The sequence below is a fragment of the Neodiprion pinetum genome, chromosome 4 (assembly GCF_021155775.2).
Source record: "Neodiprion pinetum isolate iyNeoPine1 chromosome 4, iyNeoPine1.2, whole genome shotgun sequence".
NCBI classification, from domain to species: Eukaryota; Metazoa; Arthropoda; class Insecta; order Hymenoptera; family Diprionidae; genus Neodiprion; species Neodiprion pinetum.
The window spans coordinates 14901754-14919691 of NC_060235.2; the positions used below are offsets into that span (position 1 = coordinate 14901754).

General features: G+C 43.8%; 1 protein-coding gene across 1 annotated transcript; it reads right to left on the reverse strand.

Moving 5' to 3' along the window:
* Nucleotides 1–10257: 10257 nt before the first annotated feature.
* Nucleotides 10258–17088, reverse strand: LOC138190889 (putative uncharacterized protein DDB_G0290521). The gene is made up of 3 exons (XM_069135501.1): nt 16907–17088; nt 11230–11439; nt 10258–11180 (listed from the first exon to the last, which is right to left on the reverse strand). Exon 3 carries the CDS (start codon nt 11146–11148, stop codon nt 10267–10269), a length of 882 nt encoding a protein of 293 aa, XP_068991602.1. The 5' UTR covers nt 11149–11180; nt 11230–11439; nt 16907–17088; the 3' UTR covers nt 10258–10266.
* Nucleotides 17089–17938: the final 850 nt, after the last annotated feature.

The window sequence follows — 17938 nt, forward strand, 5'->3', positions numbered from 1 at the left end:
CTCGAGACGTGAAACGTACGGGTGCAGAAAAGGTGTGACAATGCTAGAAGTAGGGAATGGAATTTGATGAGTAAGCGTGATAGTGGATAGCGTGAGACTACGTAGAGATAAGAGGACAGGACAGAGACCATGAGATTAATGTAAGAACTGTGGGAGAGTTAGCGAGTAGGAAAAATAGAGAGAAGTGGTATGTTGGACGTAACACAGTGACAAAATTTTGCCACATGTTTTTTTTTTGACACATCTCTCTCGATACCATTGATAGGTTGCGGACTCGACAAATTAGAATGGAGCACGGTACACAAAATGATCCATTATGTTTTTAAAAATTCGAAAATAAGTATCACCACTTGTCGCTTCGACCCTCCGCTTCCTGCTACCGCGCGCCCCTGCATGACATCCGCACCCGTTTATACTGACCCCCCTGACCCTGCCGCTTCCAGATCTGTGAACCCCCCCACCCCCCACCGCCATCAGCGAAAGAAATCGAAACGTCCGACTAAACGTGCAACACTCATCCGATTCCATCTCCGCCGCCACCCACTGACGTCATCATATCCCCCCCCTGTCGGGCCTCCGCGTCGCGCTAGGAGATGCCCCCACGCTACTTCCAGGCCTACGAACCCTTCCTTACACTCTTGTTCCTCTCCCCCCTCGCCTCTCCCGCCCACCTCTGATAACGACGACAGTTCCGACTTGCTCACAGATACTCAATACTGTACGTGCACTCGACAATTCGATTCCCATACGGAAATCACCGACTATAACCATGACAGTGCTCTCAACACTAACAATGATCAAATTAATGACCCTCACGGTTTTGCATACTTTATTGAGAACTTGGACAACATACCAGTATCAGACAATGTCAAAGATACCAATGGTGGACTTTTGATACTCAAAACCAACTATGCGCACATCATATCGACGGACTGCGCTTGGATCAAGGGTATACCAGCCCAACTTGCCGAAAAGAATATCGTTGACCCAAAGATGGTAATGAGGCCTCGTCCGCGAAAATTTGATATCATTGAATCTAAGCACAATAGTCGACTTATTTTCACCCTAGTATTGAAAACAAAAGGCTCAGATAAAAGCAACCTATACGATATCTTTAAGCTATTGTCCAAACTGAAAACGGCTTCAACCAATTCAACCCTAAAGTCCCTCGCCCTCCCGATAACCGATGACAGTTCAGACGCTCTCGATCCCCGCGTTATCCGAAAACTTCTATCCCATATTTTCGCAGACTCAGAAATTCAAATTATGCTTTGTCGAAACACGACTGTTATCCCAGACGAATGTTTACGAAAAGAAATAATCAGAGAATGCCAGGAATCGATGGTCGGCGGTCGTCAAGGTGTCACTAAAATATATAACCGCATTTGACAAAAGTATTTTTGGCCCCGTATGAAAGAACAAATCCAAGATTCCCTAAAGACTTGCGAGAGTTGCCAAAGAATTAAATTAGTCAGAGTAAAAACCAAATTGTCAATGATGATAATGGACACGCCTGCCGATGCATTCGACAAAGTGGCATTGGATACTGTTGGACCTTTACCCCTTACTAAATCGAACAACAAATACCTCTTGACGATACAATGCAATTTGACAAAATTCCTGGACACCATCACTTTACCTGATGCCACTGCCAAAACTATAGGAGCAGCATTCGCAAAAGAATACATCACACGTTACGGTGCTTCTCGAGCAATACTTACAGACCAAGGACAGAATTTTATAAGCACAGTCATCAAACAACTTTGTAAACTTTTCAAAATTGAGCAAATACGAACCACAGCTTACCGCCCACAGTTTAACGGATCGCTAGAACGCAGTCACCTTGTTCTCACTGAGCACATCAAACACTACATGGACGCTGGTAAAGACTGGGACGATTACATGCGCTTTGCAATTTTTTGTTATAACACCGCGAAGCACGAAGGTACTAACTTCACCCCCCAACAACTAATTTTTGGCTCTCAAGCCAGATTCCCAACAGATGCGAACCCTGCCAGCGCGTATACCCGTTCTTACGATTCTTTCCTTCTAGATTAAGTCGCTAATCTATCTAGCATACGAAAACACGCCACGTCCAACCTACAACAAGCAAAGCATCATTCCAAGACGTATTACGACCGTAATGTCAACAGCCAAAATTTCGAAGCAGGTCAAGAGGTCTATCCACTCAATAAAACCCGATTCAAATTCGACGACCACTATAAAGGAGTGTATACGATTAAACGTATAATTGACAATATCAACGCTGAAATTTTAATTACCACCCGAAAAACTGAAATTGTCCATTTAAATAAATTGAAATTGGCACAACAAGAGGGCAACTAAAATTAAGAAAAAAAAAATAAACATCTAATTCTTGGATCTTCTTGTCTCCACTCCTGAGACTCTTCATACTCTCTGCCCAAATGACCAAACCTCTCGTGTCACACTTTCCGGTTCAGGCATTATCACCCTAAACGACCTGTGTACGGCTAGTACTTCTAAACGCACTCTTAAAACTTCGAAACGCTTAAAATCTACCGACACCTTCTCTTACATCCCCAAAGTTACCTTGGATTCAATCCCTTAGTCTCGATTTTAATATTTCCACCGACTTATCCCTCGTTGCCATCCCTCCCCTTCGCGAACCATCACATATTGACCCTCACGATCTTGCCGTCACCGGCTTTTCCCTGAATGACATACCGGAACGCTCAGCTGATCTGAGCACACATTATCGCACCCGAGATAACGTGCACCGCCTCACTAGCAGCCTTGGTTATAGCGGCATCGGCCTCGCGTTTCTTTCAGCAGCTTTCTTCTGCTACAAAATCTTGTTATTGAGCAAAATCTCAAGGCTGTACTCTTGCTGCAAATTGGGAAGGACACGACATATCCCTCACCCGCGTCGCACAAAACCCCATATTCCTACGCGCCATGCCATCCACCACCCGCACCTAGAAATAATACCATTTCCCGATGACCTGCCTCCTCGCTCTTCGACACTGCTCCGGACCCAATCGGAAATCGAAATGATAGAACTAGGCATACCTAAGCCGCGTAAATTGCTCCCCAAGCAAAGCCTTAACGATAGCTCCGAACCATTCGAAGTCTGGCGCTAAGCCCTCCGCTATTAGCAATCATATTCTTTCATTGCCTTATTCTGCTCGTAATAATCTGCAGCCACAATATAATCATCAGCATGTTGCATAAGTCTCGTTTATAACATCCACAGTATCTATCATACATACCACTACATTTATAAGATGTCATTTAGAAGAAATTTTTATTCAAATGTATACTAACCCACTTAAGTACTCATTATCTCTAAATAGGACCATTAGATACTTGTTAATAATATATGCCGCATCAGCCAAGATGTGGCTATCATCAGGAAAGTGTTCTTCATTCAATTTATTTTCAACACCTGACAACCTGAAGACTCTCATGTCGTGTACAGATCCCACCTGTCCAGTGTAGCAGTGAAGGAATCTCAGATTGGCATCACAAACAACATAAAGTAAGTTTTAACCATTCCTTCGTCGAGCATACTTGATTTTATTTCATCACATAGCAAACTTTCACTTACTTGTAGTTGTATCGAATGGTAACTCTTTCTGTCAACGTAGGCCTCCAGGTGTTCACGAGGAGCTGCGATGCTTATGTGTGTTCCATCGATGGCTCCGATTTCTCTTGGGAAACCTGTCTGTTCATCATCCTGGTAGCCTCGTCTCTGGTTGGCTATGTTATGAACCGTGGAGCTAATGCATAAACAGATTTACTTCTCTTCAGACAGCATGCCATGCCGTTGCTTTGCCAACATTGAATCGGTCACAAATTCATATAAAATTCAAATATAGAGTTTATAAATGAAGAAAATTCTCGACCGTTGGGAATTATGACAAAGTTTCTCAGTTTCCTCAGGTCAAATGTTTGACAAAAAACCAAACATGTATTTACGTTTCGGCCCTAGAGAGGGGAGACCCTTCTTAGAACTATTTATTAATACCGAAAAATAAAATAAACGAAAATTGTATAGTCATAATTAAGATTATGGTTGATTAAGCGTTCGTACAGTGACCTTTTTGCAGTATATCGGGAAAGACCGAAGTACGTACACCAAAATAAAGGGAACAACCAAAAAGAAAAAGAAAGGAGAACTTACATTAAATTACATATAAAACAGCATAATGGCCAAGATTTAAGTCATTCCGTAAGACAGTAGAAAAAAACCAAAGAATCGCCGAGTTATCATCTGTGATAAAGTAAAGCTATTTAGTACCATGGTTCAAATGAGGGTAAAGAAAAACTTATCAAAAGAAAAGGAATTCAAGATTCCTATTTTATCCGGTTCTTCTGGGGCCATGATTGCAAGGGAAACAAGATTGTGAAAGAGAGAAATCGATAGCAGTGATAGGCGGCAAGTGGTCACGGCAAGAAAAATGGCGTGCGAAAGAGATCATGTTATGAATACTAGGATGACGACTCAATAAGATAACGACTCACAAAGTAAAGCTAAACAATCAGTAACTAGGAAAACGTATGTAATAGAGATGTCATGGCGCTGGCCTTTACTCTTAGGAGTTAGATACCACCATCGCGAAAAAGACGTGACTAATTACTTATTCATAATTGTGAGAAATATTAGTGCGACTGGTAACGTGAGGCTGGCCGGTATTATCACGCAACAAAGTCCACTCATCCGTGCGAACGGAGATGACAAGGTCCGGCAGCCAAGCAGGACGGCAGTCAGTCGGTTACCAGCCATATTCACAAACGGACCACGTTACTAGTGTCGGCATCGTAACATTTTCCGAAGCAGACTTTTCAATAAGATACACGGTAGTCAGTAGTCTGAAACGGAAAAGTAAGAGGGACCAGGCTATACGAGCAACACCCCGGGGTTTCCCAGGATATTTGTGTTGTTTTATGTTGTCCCTTCAATTATTTTTTTTTGTCTGTTATTTTTTTTTATGACGTTTTAATTCAAAAACTGGTCCACTGTCTATTTATCGCGTCTTCGTTCGTATTCTTAGTTTCAGTATACATATATGTATTGCGACGTGGATTTTCCCGCACCTCGGTCACTCGGAGGAAAATGACCGAGAACTTACCGCGTGCACAATAATTTGGCGTCCACGATGTACCCTGGATCAGAAAACAATCTTGCGATGTTTTTGTTGGGCGCCTAGCGTGATCAACACGCCTCGAAATCGTTGATGCGCTATGCCGCGACAATATGCTCGGTAGCTCAGTACCGCGGAGAGGGGAGATGTAATTTGAGGGTGGAAAGTGTACGCGAGATACGCAACACCAACACGTTATTTTACCAAGTTATTAAAGAATAAAAATGATGTGTTTCCAACCAAGGATAATACAAAAGAGAAATAAAAAACGTCGCTCTTTGCGACTCAAAATACAAACCAGGGAAATAATAATTTAACGATCGCTCTTCGCGATTCAAAATGCAAAACAATAGAAATAATAATTCACAATTCGCTCTTTCTAATTCCAAATCGAGTACTTAGATTGAACGACATAAGTAGATGAGATATAAGAGTTCTGAATCAAAAAATACCCATGATATTGCTACCGGCGGTTAACATACGTGACGTCACCAGTATAATCGCTCGATTTTGCCGTGTGACGAGCGGCCATTTCGATTTTTTATCATCGGACAGTTTGATAATGTGATTTTTCGCTATGACGTCACCAGTATAATCGCCCGATTTTGCCGTCTGACGAGCAGCCATTTTGATTTTTTATCGTTAGACAGTTTGATAATGTGATTTTTCGCTATGACGTCACCAGTATAATCGCACAGTTTTGCCGTCAGACGAGCAGCCATTGAGAGAGCAGCCATTTTGATTTTTGCCTAGCCGGATGAGCAGCCATTTTGATTTTTGCTTCGCCGGATGATCAGCCATTTTGATTTTTTATCGTCGGACAGTTGGATAACGTGATTTTCGCTATAACGTCACCAGTATAATCGCTTGATTTTGCCGTCTGACGAACAGCTATTCTGATAGCAGCCATTTTGATTCTTGCTCGGTCGAACGAGCAGACATTTTGATTTTTTTACCGTCACCCGTAAACTTTCATGCTAATAGTTTTTCACCACCAGGGCGAAAAATAATATTTTCGACAGCAGCCATTTCGATTTTTTATCGTCAGACAGTTTGATACTGTGATTTTTTGCTCGGCCGGATGAGCAGACATTTTGATTTTTTCACCGTCACCCGTAAACTTTCACGCTAATAGTTTTTCACCCCCAGGGCGAAAAATAATATTTTCGACATACTTCGAATGCATTCTTTTGTGTTAATCGACCGGATGGCGACACCGCAATCAGATAGGCCGGGGATGTTGTTGACGATCTGTAAACTTTCACGCTAATAGTTTTTCACCTCCAGGCTTATTTCCCATTCGATGGGATGAGCGGTATATAAAACGTGCGCCTATTCCGACGATCACACTGTTCGCATCGTCTCTTCGCGTCGTGAGCTGCTCTTACTCGTGAAACAGCAAGAAACTGATTGAAACGCGGTCGATCTAACAAAAGTTAACCTCGTCAGCCGTCTGGACAATACGGCAACCAAGAAAATGTCGGAACTTGAAATTAGAGAGGTGTACAGCATCACCGGGTTACGACTGATTGAAACGAAATTTGGGGTACGTGTTCTAGCGATGATCGATGGAGAATACAACGTCTTCTTACCACCGAGAATCGCAGGAGTTCTACAAGAAGATTCCAATCAGCTGGCTGAAATGTGTAACATGGCCGGGGAAAATCGTCTGCAAATGAAATACCTTGGTGAGGAATTCAATAAGTTTGAATTTTCATGCAGTTATGTGCCATAAATTAACTATGCAATTTCCCCCGCCGCCTCTACAAAAATTCAGCCGCGAGGGGATAAAAGCAGGTGTGCTGGAGATCGAATAGCCAGTCTCTTCTACCCGCCGCCTGTCAGTAAAATCCAGCGCAACACACCTACTCCTCAACATGGCGATGATCCTAGACGTGCAATGTTTTATTGGCCATAGCATCAAGTTTGTACCCAAGGAAGTCGCAGTCATCAGCGTCGACGGGCAGGATCTGGATTACATCATTTTCAGGCCGCCCTACGATTTGGCAAGCTTGAATGTAGAGCTACTAATGTCTGGTTGACGCACAATCACCACGGAATATCATGAAATGCTGGCAAAAAATCTCACGAGGATGTGCCGAAGATTGTGAGAAAAATGGTGGGGAATGCGTGCTACGTGTACGTCAAAGGAGTCGAGAAGAAAACATGGTTGACGGAGATTCTCAACGGTACGCCGCAAGTTATTAATATGGAAGATTTGCACATCACACTCCCTGCACTGGAGAAATTGCGGTATATGGAAGCGACATCCTGGTGTGACTCGAACCATGGATACTTCCCATCGAATAACCTCCAGCAGGCAGCAGCGCCAGGCTTGATTTGGTATGATGACAGCCCTGAATACATCCCGGCATACAACTGCGCCTTTAAAAATGTGCAGCGGCTAAGGAGTGGGTATTTGAAGGAGTGTACCAGCTCCCTCGAGAAATCATTCCGTCTGTACAAAGAATTGGACGGTTTAAGGGCGATGGTGTCCGAGGATATAGCTTTTTTACCAAAAGAATTCATCTACGCGTTCGCATCAAACACCATCGATGATGCGTCGGATAAACTGTCTGAGAATATGAAAATGGATGACAAGATCGCCAGTTGCCGCAGATGCCTCCTACATTATACACCGGGACCCGATGGCGATATAGCGGATGGGCTGAATCCCCGAGTAAAAGACTGTCTGGAATGCAACAGTCTGCATAAAAAATGCTCGCAATATGCGCAAGAATATCAGTAGAATTCATTACAATGATATTATAGTTTACGCATAGAATTAAAATGGAATGTTCAATAAAATTATTTACCAATCTAGGAAATAGAATTTATTACAATACATATCCCAGCTTATAAATAGCATGTATCTTTGTAAGTTTTATCCGTTCTTTTTATATAAATTTATCTGGTGGAAAAATGTAAAGATTTTACAAATTTTATTTGTTGTAAAATACACGATGAATAATTTTAAATTTTATTCTTCAATATAATCCCCATTATCATACACATTCTATAAAGTACTCACAAAAGTAGAAACTCATTGAAGTCTACGGGTTTGTGTTAATTGACCGGATTGCGACAACGCAATTAGATAGGCCGGGGATGTTGTTGGTGATCCGTAAACTTTTACGCTAATCGTTTTTCACGTCCGGGACGAAAATAATATTTTCCACATACTTCGAATACATTCTTTTGCGTTAATCGACCGGATTGCGACGCCGCAGTTAGATAGGCTCATGATGTTGTTGATGATCCGTGAACTTTCACGCTGATAGTTTACCCCCAGGGCGAAAATAATATTTATCATCATCATCATCATCATCATCACTACTTTCGATATCCAAGATTATTGCGACAACCCCGTCTTTCCATTGCCTAGAAATTACTTCTATAGATATTTTAAATTGAGGTAATTCAGGATGTACTCGTATAGGCTGTTCGGTCTCTTTCGGGCCAACCGTACATCCTCAATGAGGTCCAAAAGTTTCTGCTGCGAGAACTCCGACACCCCGTCCGAAAACCCGATAAACATTTCCTCGTCCTTCCCCCACTCCTCTTCCTCCTCCTCCTCCTCTGCGGAGAATTGGTTGGGGCTGAAATTCTGAAAATCATCTGTATTATCATCGTGAATCCTAAGATTGAGTAAGGTCAACTCTGATAATTTGTAAACACTCACAAATAGGAAGGTATCTTCTCAAGCCTGCAAACTGTTCTGTTGCGATGGTTTCTTGTTGTCAAGTTCTGATTCGCAACCTTCACCTAACACCTTTATGCTTTCGAGAACACTGCTGAATAATACTGAGCTAAGCAAATAATTTTTGAATGATGTACAAGTTTTTCAACCGCTAATCGATTTTTTATGGAACATCGGTAACTGGTCACGCCCACCAGTCGATCATACCTGAGCAGTTGTAATATGTGAACTCAACCGAGCATGATTATCGCTAGTAGATCCAACAAAATATCAGGGAATCAGTTTAATTATGGTATTAAGTGTGTGACGGGTTTTGAGTCCGCACGAATAATATGGGGGGGGGAGACAATTAGAGACGGGGCGGATATAATTGGTAAAACTTGATGTGTATATTTGAGCAAAAGGGGCCGACTTAAACTAAGAAAAATACAAAGGGTTGTAGACTCGAACGGGGGCTGATCACGCCTCAGCCCTTAGCGTTTCTTAATACTAACTTACAGGTACGCGCGCGGGGGGGGGGGGGGGGGGGGGGGGGGGGGGGGAAGAGTGGGTGAGGTGCCGGGGAATGTGAAGTCGGGAGGGTTGGTATTGCGAGGGGATGGGGTGGTGTAGCGTGACGTGGAGTGTGAGGTAGAAAGGGTCGGTATTGCGAGGGGAGGAGCAGATCGGCTGTAGAATGCAGGCTAACCTGGTGTCGTCGGCGTGTGTGTGTGTGTGTCGAGGTGTGGTGGAGTGTGGTTGGGTCTCGTTGGTTCCTGGAGTCGTCGGCGTGTGTGTAGCGGGGTGTGTCGGTGTGAGTGTGGTGGTTTCTCTCGTTCTTTCTTTCTCTCTCTCTTTCGCTCGTAGCCTAGGCTGTTTTTGGTCTCGATTCTGTCACGGCCGTGATCGTACTGAATCTGGCGCTCGGCTCTGCCGAGCGTCGGGGGGGCTTCGGTGATGTTCGGGTCTTTCCCGACGGGACAGGGCTCACCCGTTCGGCTCTTCCCCGCGGGTTTGGGGTTTGTTGTGACTTGCACTCTAGGTGCAACGTCACAACTCCCCCCTCCCCACGCGGGGCGAGGCCTATAGGGTGAGCCGGTTTCGGTGACGGATTTTGTGGTCCTTTCGTCTGTGTATTTTCCTTTTGTTATTTTTGTTGTTTCTGTGTTGTCTGCTCCGATCTGTCGGGGTTAAGGGATGGAGGTTGGGTTGTATCTGCGGGGTGTGTGTTTGGTGTGGGTTGTGGATCGTCTTATATCTACTTATTCTATTCTTATATTATTTTGTACTTGAATTTTTGGTTTTGGTACGGTGGCTCTCGTCGGTGTGGGTCTTGGTGAGTTTTTGCGTTGTTCTTTGTACCTCGTGGCTCGTGGTTTCTTCTCCCCTTTTGGGTTGTGTTCTGTTTCTTTGGCCTCCGTCTGTCGTTGTTCGTCTGTCGGTTTGGTGTTGTCAGTTTGTCTAGTGTTTCCTGTTTTGTTCTTTTTTCTGTTTCCGTATTGATTTTCGTTTTTTGTATCGTTTTGAGTCCCGTGTGGTGTGTGTGGCTGGTTGGGGTGTTTGTGTATGTTCGACTGTGTCCGTGAGTGAGGTGGTGTCGGTGTTACTGTCTGTGTCGTTGTCCGTCGTTTGTGTTTGTAGCGTGCCTGTGTGTGTGGTTTCGATGTGTATCACTGTCTCTGCGGTGGAGGTGGTGGAATCTGTGTCGCTGTCGGTGTCTGGTGTGTTGGGGGGTTGTGTTTTGTGTGGTGCTGCTTGATGTGTGGTGTGTGGTTGGTGTGTTGAGGTGCTGGCTTCTGTTTCGTCAGTGTTTGTGCGTTCGTGTGCCCGTCTGGTCATGTATCTTTCTTTTTGTGCTCGTAATTCGTCGTATAGGGTGCTTGCTGGTTCTGAACTTGCAATTATGGCTATTATCTCGGGGTGTGGTCCTGTGTGTTGTTTGCATGTTTGTTTTGTCTGTGTCGATTCTGTGTGTCTGTCCATGTTGGCGAATGTCTGTAAGATTCTGTCTTCTGTTGTTTGTGGTCTCGCGAATCTGGTGTGTGCCCATTGAGGGGGTGATGCTGGGGGTGGTGTGTACCGTGGTGTTGGTGTGGGTGTGGGGCGTGTGGTTGTATGGGGTGTTTGTTTCTTGGTGGGTGGGTGTGTAGTCGTGTGTGTGGCCGTGGTTCGTGTGGTGTGGGTAACTGTTTGTGGGTGTGTGATAATTTGTGGTGGGTGTGGTGTGTCTGTGTTAGTTTGTGTGCATGTTTGTATGTGTTCTGTGTATTTGGTGCCCCGGACCAGCCCGTTGCATTTCGGGCATTGCCTTGGTCCGGAGGGTGTAATTGTGTGTGTGGTCATCGTTGTGTGTGTTTGTGAGTGTCTCTGTGTGGCTGTGGGTGCAGTGGTTGTTAAGTGTGTTGTCGTGGTGGTCTGTATTACCTTTCTGTATGTGGGGGGTGTCGGTAGTAGGGTTCGTCGGGTCTCCGTCTGGTGTGTGCCGTCGCGTCCGTATTTGTGTGGGTGTGGGGCCTGTCCTGGTGTTTGTAATAGTGGTGTTTTTTCTGTTTGTGTCGTCGTTGTCGTCGGTCTCGTCAGTCGCAGCGTCATCAGGGCCGGTATTTTTGTTTGCTGATTTTCCATGTTGTGTTTCTGTGGAGTGAATACACATGTTAGTTTATTTTTGGGGTGTGTTATTTGATTATGTATATAATTTTAGGTCTTCTATATGACATTTTCCTATATTTCTACCGCTCTCTGTTGTTAATTCGTATATTGTGGGTGAGACTTTTCTAGTGATTATGTATGGGCCTATGAATTTTTTATTTAACTTAGCTGTCGTTCGTTCTGGTCCGGATGAGAGTGTGTGGTTCTTTTTTAGTACTCTGTCTCCTTCCTTGAATTGGATGTCTCGTCTTCGTAGGTTGTAGTAGTGTGCTTGTTTTTCGTTTGCTTCTATCAAGTGCCTCTGTACTTCGTCTCTAAGTATTTGTAGTCGTCTCAAGTGGTCTGTCCATCTGTCTGTGTCTTGTAATTCTACTTCGTCGTGGTTCTCTAACTGATTTCTTAGACATTGTGTGGGATTTAATTCCCTTCCTAGGTTTAAAAAGGCTGGTGTGTGTTTAGTTGATGTGTGTGTACATGTATTGATTGCAAATTGTAAGTCTTGTGAGTGTATGTCCCATTCTGTGTGGTCGTTGTTTACGTAGGCTTGGATCATTGTTTTAGCGGTTCTGTTGACTCGCTCTACGGGGTTGGCTTGTGCGTGGTATGGGGGGATTGTTGCGTGTCTTATGTTGAATTTTTGTGTCAGTTCGCGTATGAGTTTGTTTATGTATGGTGTGCCGTTGTCTGTCAGTAGTATGCGTGGTGTACCCCATCGTGATATTACGTGTGAGTGGAATGTCTGTTCTACTGTTTTGGCGTTTGCTTTGCGTGTCGGTATGATTTCTACCCATTTAGTGTATAGGTCTTCGAACACTATGATGTATTGGTTTCCTTTTTTTGATCGTGGGAGTGGGCCCATGATGTCGGAGGCTACTACTGTCCACGGTTCTTCGATAATTCTCATGCCCATTAGTCCTGCCGGTCGCGCTTGTATTGTTTTTGTTCTTTGGCATGTGTCACATTTTTTTATGTAGTTTACTGTGTCTCTGTACATCCCTGGCCAATAATGATTTTTTGCTACTCGTTGGTATGTTTTTTCGATCCCTAAGTGTCCTGCTTGTGTTACGTCGTGGTTTTCGTGTAGTATGTGTGTTATTTTGTCTTTGGGTGTGACTAGTTTCCATGGGTTTGTGTCTGGTAGGAGGTTTGAGTGTAGGGGGTTAGGGCGGTGGAAGTATAGTTGATTGTTTCTGATTCGCCACGACTCGTTTTTCTCTGGGCGTGTTTGTACTTGTGTTTTCTTGTATGTGTACCACTTGTCTGTCGTGTCTTCTATTGTGTCTATGTGTTCTTCGTCTTCGTGTCGTCTTGAAAGTGCGTCTGGTACGTCGTGCATTGTACCTTTTCGGTGTGTAATGTCAAAGTCGTATTCTAATAGTTCCAATGCCCATCGTGCAAGTCGGCCTGTGGGGTTTTTTAATTCTCTAAGCCACTTCAGTGCGTGGTGATCTGTGATAACTTTGAATTGATATCCTTCCACGTACGGTCTGAATTTTTTAATGGACCAGAGTACCGCCAAACATTCTCTCTCAGTTGTTGAGTATTTACGTTCTGCCTCGCTTAGCGCACGGCTAGCGTAGGCTGTGACATGCTCTTCGTCATCGAGAGATTGTGTTAGTACGGCACCTATCCCTGTTCCGCTAGCGTCTGTTTGTAGTGTGAATGTTTGTGTGTAGTCTGGGCATGCGAGTGTGGGTGGTGATGTGAGTGCGTGTTTGATTGTGTTCATTGCGTTTTCTTGTTCTTCCCCCCAGTGCCATTTCTGGTCTTTTTTCAGTAGTCGTGTTAGTGGTTCTGTAATGTGTGCGAAGTTAGGTATGAAGCGTCTGTACCATGATGCCATGCCAATTAGTCTCCGTAATTGTCTTATTGTTTTTGGGTTAGGGTAGTTTTCTATGGGTTGTGTTTTGTCGGGGTCTATGTGTAGTCCGTGTCTGTCTACTATGTATCCGAGATATTTTACTTGTGCGCATCCGAATTCGCACTTCTCTGGGTTTATTGTTAGTCCTGCGTCTGTAATTCTTTTGAGTATTTGCTCTAGTCTTTGTAAGTGTTCGTCGAATGTTTGTGTTACTATTATTATGTCGCCTAAGTATGCGAATGCATATGGTTCGCATTCTGGGCCTATGAGTCTGTCTAGTAGTCTTTGGAATGTCGCCGGTGCGCCTGTCAGTCCGTATGGCATTCTTTCAAATTGAAATAAGCCCATTCCCGGGACTGTAAAGGCTGTTATGTGTTTACTGTCTTCGTCGAGTGGTATTTGGAAGTATGCTTGGCTTAAGTCGATTTTTGATGTGTACTGTGCTGTCCGTAGTTTGTCTAATATTGCTGTCATGTATGGTAGTGGGTATGCGTCTTTTTTTGATACTGAGTTAACCTTCCTAAAGTCTAGACAGAAGCGATATGTGTTATTTGGTTTTTTTATCATAACAATTGGGCTCGACCATTCGCTTTCTGATGGTTCTATCACGTCTTCTCTTAGCATTTTGCCTATTTCTGTGTGGATGGCTTCTCTAATTTTTGGTGATACCATATAGTATCTTTGTTTTATGGGTGTGTGTCCTTGTGTGTCTATTTTGTGTTTAATTAGGTGTGTTAGCCCGAGTTGGCCTGGTAGTGTTGAGATTTTCTGCTGTATTGTCGTCTGTAGTTGTGTGTGTTGTGATTGTGTGAGTTCTTGTATTCCTGCGCATATCTGTGGTTCGGTTTCTTTGTCGGTTTGTGTGTCGTCTGTTGTTTGTGCGTTTGTGGGTATGATTTTTTGGTTTGTGATTTGTGTGTTCTGTGGGTTGTCTTTTTGGGGGATGTTTTCCGGTGGTGTCTTTGTGCTGGGTAGTGTTGGTGTTAGTGGTTTTTGTTTCATGGTTGTTTTTTTTGTGTTTTCGTGTCTTTCTGTTGTTTTCGGGTTCGTTTGTTGTTTCGTTGCTTCTAATTTTTCTGCTGCTTTTGCTTGTTTTGTGTGTGTTTGTGTTGATTGGTGTCGTGTTTCTCGTGTTTGATGTGTTTGTATGTATTCTTTGAGTGGTGTTGGTAGTTTTTGTGGTCTAGCTTGCATGTGGTAGTGTGTCTGTGGGTCGTCTATCAGCGACCATGTGTTTTTTCCATAATTTATTAGTATTCCAAATCTTATTAAGTCGCTGTTCCCAATGATACCTTGTGAGCCTAAGTTTGGTATTAATCCGAAATTAATTTTCTTTGTTATGTTGCCGAGGCGTATTGGGAGTGTTACTGCTCCTTCTATCGTCACCTGTGTTCCGTTTCCCATTGTAGCTGTTCTGTCGGGTGTGTTGTTTATTTGTGTGTCTGTGTTGTGTAGTATTTGTATTACTTCTGCGCCTAGGTATGAGTGTGTTGCGCCTGTGTCTATTAGTGCGTTAAATTCGTGACCGTGTATTTCGATTCTGATGTGAAACCTACTTTCCGTTCTGTTGTTATCTGTTGTGGGTGCTACTGTCTCGGGTGTGTTTGTGTTGTTTTTGGGGTTGCCCTCCACCCTTGCTGGGTCAACCCTTACTCGTTTCCCTGGTTCTGTGTTTGTGTGCATTGCCATCTGAAGTGTCCGGGTTGGTTGCAGTTAAAGCATCTGCGTGGTGTTGTGCCTGTGTTTGGATTCGTTTGTGTTTGTTGCTGAGTGTAGTGTGGTGAGTTATACGTGATTGCGGGGTATCGAGTCTGTTGCGTGTTTTGGTTTGTTTGGTTTCGTCGTATGTTGTCTGTGAGTGCCGGTGGTATATTTGGTGTTGGGAGTATTGCTGGGCGGGGTTGTGTTTGTGTGTACTTGTATGGGATGTATTGTGTGTGGTGTGTTTGGTGTGTGTAGGTTTCTCGCGGGTGTGTGTAGTTGTTTAATATTGTTTGTCTCGTGTTTTCCCATTCGATATTTGCTTCCCATTCTTTTGCGGCCATTTCCAGTTGGTCGAAGTTCGCGAAATCGTATGGTTTTATGTATGCCTTGTATTCTATTTTCATGTTTCTGTATGCCAGGTCTAGTTGTGTTCGTGGGTGGTATGGTGGTTTTAGTTGTGATAGTAGTGTTCTAAATTGTATTAGGAATTGTGTGATTTTTTGTGTTGGTCCTTGTACGTAATTTCTGATTTTTTGTTCTAGCCTGTCCCTATGTTGTATGTCTTGAAATGCGTGTGTAATGTCTCTTTCGAATTCTTCCAGTGTTCGCCATTTGCCTCTATTTAATCTGTACCAGTTTTTTGCGTCACCTTCGAGTATTGGGCTGAGGTTGTTGATTAATTGTGTGTCGTGTATTTCATAACCTGTTTGGTAGTCGCGGAGATTTTGTAAAAATTCGTCTATGTCTTCGTTTGTGTTTCCTGAGTATTTTATGTTCCATGTTTGTATTGTTTTCATTGCCATTGCTGGCTGATTCCAGTATGTACTGTTTGGGTTTGATGTGTGGTTTGTGTTTGTGGGTTGTATTGACTGTGTGCTGTATATGTGTGGATCTTCGTATACGTTTCTGTCGCTTGGTGATGCTTCGAGGTCTATTAGGTTTTGCATAAGTCGTGTGTTACGTGTGTTGGTGGCTAAAAATGTGTCTGTTCCTGTGAAGTGTCGGTTCGTTTGATTGGTGGTTACCGTGTTAGTTTGCGTGTGTGTAGGTGTTGGGATTGTATTGTATGTTTGTGTGGGATTTGTTGGTTCTGGGCTTTCTTGGTGTTGAATTTGTGTACTGTGTAAATTGTGTGTATTCTCTATGATAGCTGCATCGATTATATTTATTGTGTTTGGTGAATTTATCGTGCATCGTCTATTTATTTCCTGCCGTTGGGTCGGTGTTTGTTGATCTCGTGTCGCGCGCGGCTCGCTCTGTGTCGAGTTGTTTTGGTTGCGTTCGGGTGTGTGTATGTCCATGTGTTCGCGCGCTAGGCCTTGCGGTTCCCTGTGTCCTTGGTCTGCCATTGTGTGTATCGTGTTTGGTAGTGGTGTGTTCAACTGTCTTTATTTGAATTTTCGTGACTGTGTAATTTTGTTTCGTGAGTCTATGTGTACTTTGTTAGCGTTTATTCCTGTGTTTTGTCTCTTAATTGTTTGGATTTGGGGTAAAAATGTGGGTAATTTACGTTGGGCGCCAATTTGTGACGGGTTTTGAGTCCGCACGAATAATATGGGGGGGGGAGACAATTAGAGACGGGGCGGATATAATTGGTAAAACTTGATGTGTATATTTGAGCAAAAGGGGCCGACTTAAACTAAGAAAAATACAAAGGGTTGTAGACTCGAACGGGGGCTGATCACGCCTCAGCCCTTAGCGTTTCTTAATACTAACTTACAGGTACGCGCGCGGGGGGGGGAAGAGTGGGTGAGGTGCCGGGGAATGTGAAGTCGGGAGGGTTGGTATTGCGAGGGGATGGGGTGGTGTAGCGTGACGTGGAGTGTGAGGTAGAAAGGGTCGGTATTGCGAGGGGAGGAGCAGATCGGCTGTAGAATGCAGGCTAACCTGGTGTCGTCGGCGTGTGTGTGTGGGTGTCTCGAGGTGTGGTGGAGTGTGGTTGGGTCTCGTTGGTTCCTGGAGTCGTCGGCGTGTGTGTAGCGGGGTGTGTCGGTGTGAGTGTGGTGGTTTCTCTCGTTCTTTCTTTCTCTCTCTCTTTCGCTCGTAGCCTAGGCTGTTTTTGGTCTCGATTCTGTCACGGCCGTGATCGTACTGAATCTGGCGCTCGGCTCTGCCGAGCGTCGGGGGGGCTTCGGTGATGTTCGGGTCTTTCCCGACGGGACAGGGCTCACCCGTTCGGCTCTTCCCCGCGGGTTTGGGGTTTGTTGTGACTTGCACTCTAGGTGCAACGTCACAAGTGTTATTGACTGCCGATATAAACTAATTATAGGTAAAAATGAAGAATAAAAATTCATTTTGTATGCTTTATGTGTATTGAAACGATTCGAGTTCATTTATCCGCCGAATATCGCGAGAGTTTTATCCGTAATATGAAAAGTAACGCGGTGGTTCCGCACAAACTGGAATATCGTATTAGTTTTAAGAATTTCCTGTCTTGTAAGTAGTACGGCAGGATTCGGTCTCCGGACTCGTAAGGAAGGTGGAAAATAGTTACTTGTTACTTCTTTGATGAGCTCCTGGAAGAGGTTGCTAGAGTTTGACCGTTTTAAATTGGTTTTCGAGATAGCCTCAGAAGTTGTTTCATCACTCTCATGTGCAATGGTACGATTGGAATAAACCCATCATCACAGGCCGTGTGAACAGTTGAGGGTCAAACTTGTTCTGTGCTTCTGAAGCAAGATACAGAATAATCGCAATGAGTGATTTACTTGTGAGGCGAGAAATTTGTTTTCCAAGAGGAAATCTTTGAATAATGATTATGTCATGTCCCCAAGAAGTGGAATCTATGACAGGAACGAATGTCGTGAATTCAGCTTTCTTAGAATGTTAAGAAATATTCTTGAAAGGTAAGAAGAAATTTTTTTCTCTTATTTAGTTTGATAATGATTCGTTTCGCAAACGGCAAAACAGAATATTATT

Bases quoted from the DNA above. Each gene is read 5' to 3' on its own strand.
- LOC138190889 (XM_069135501.1), bottom strand. From the start codon at position 11,148: ATGACCACACACACAATTACACCCTCCGGACCAAGGCAATGCCCGAAA.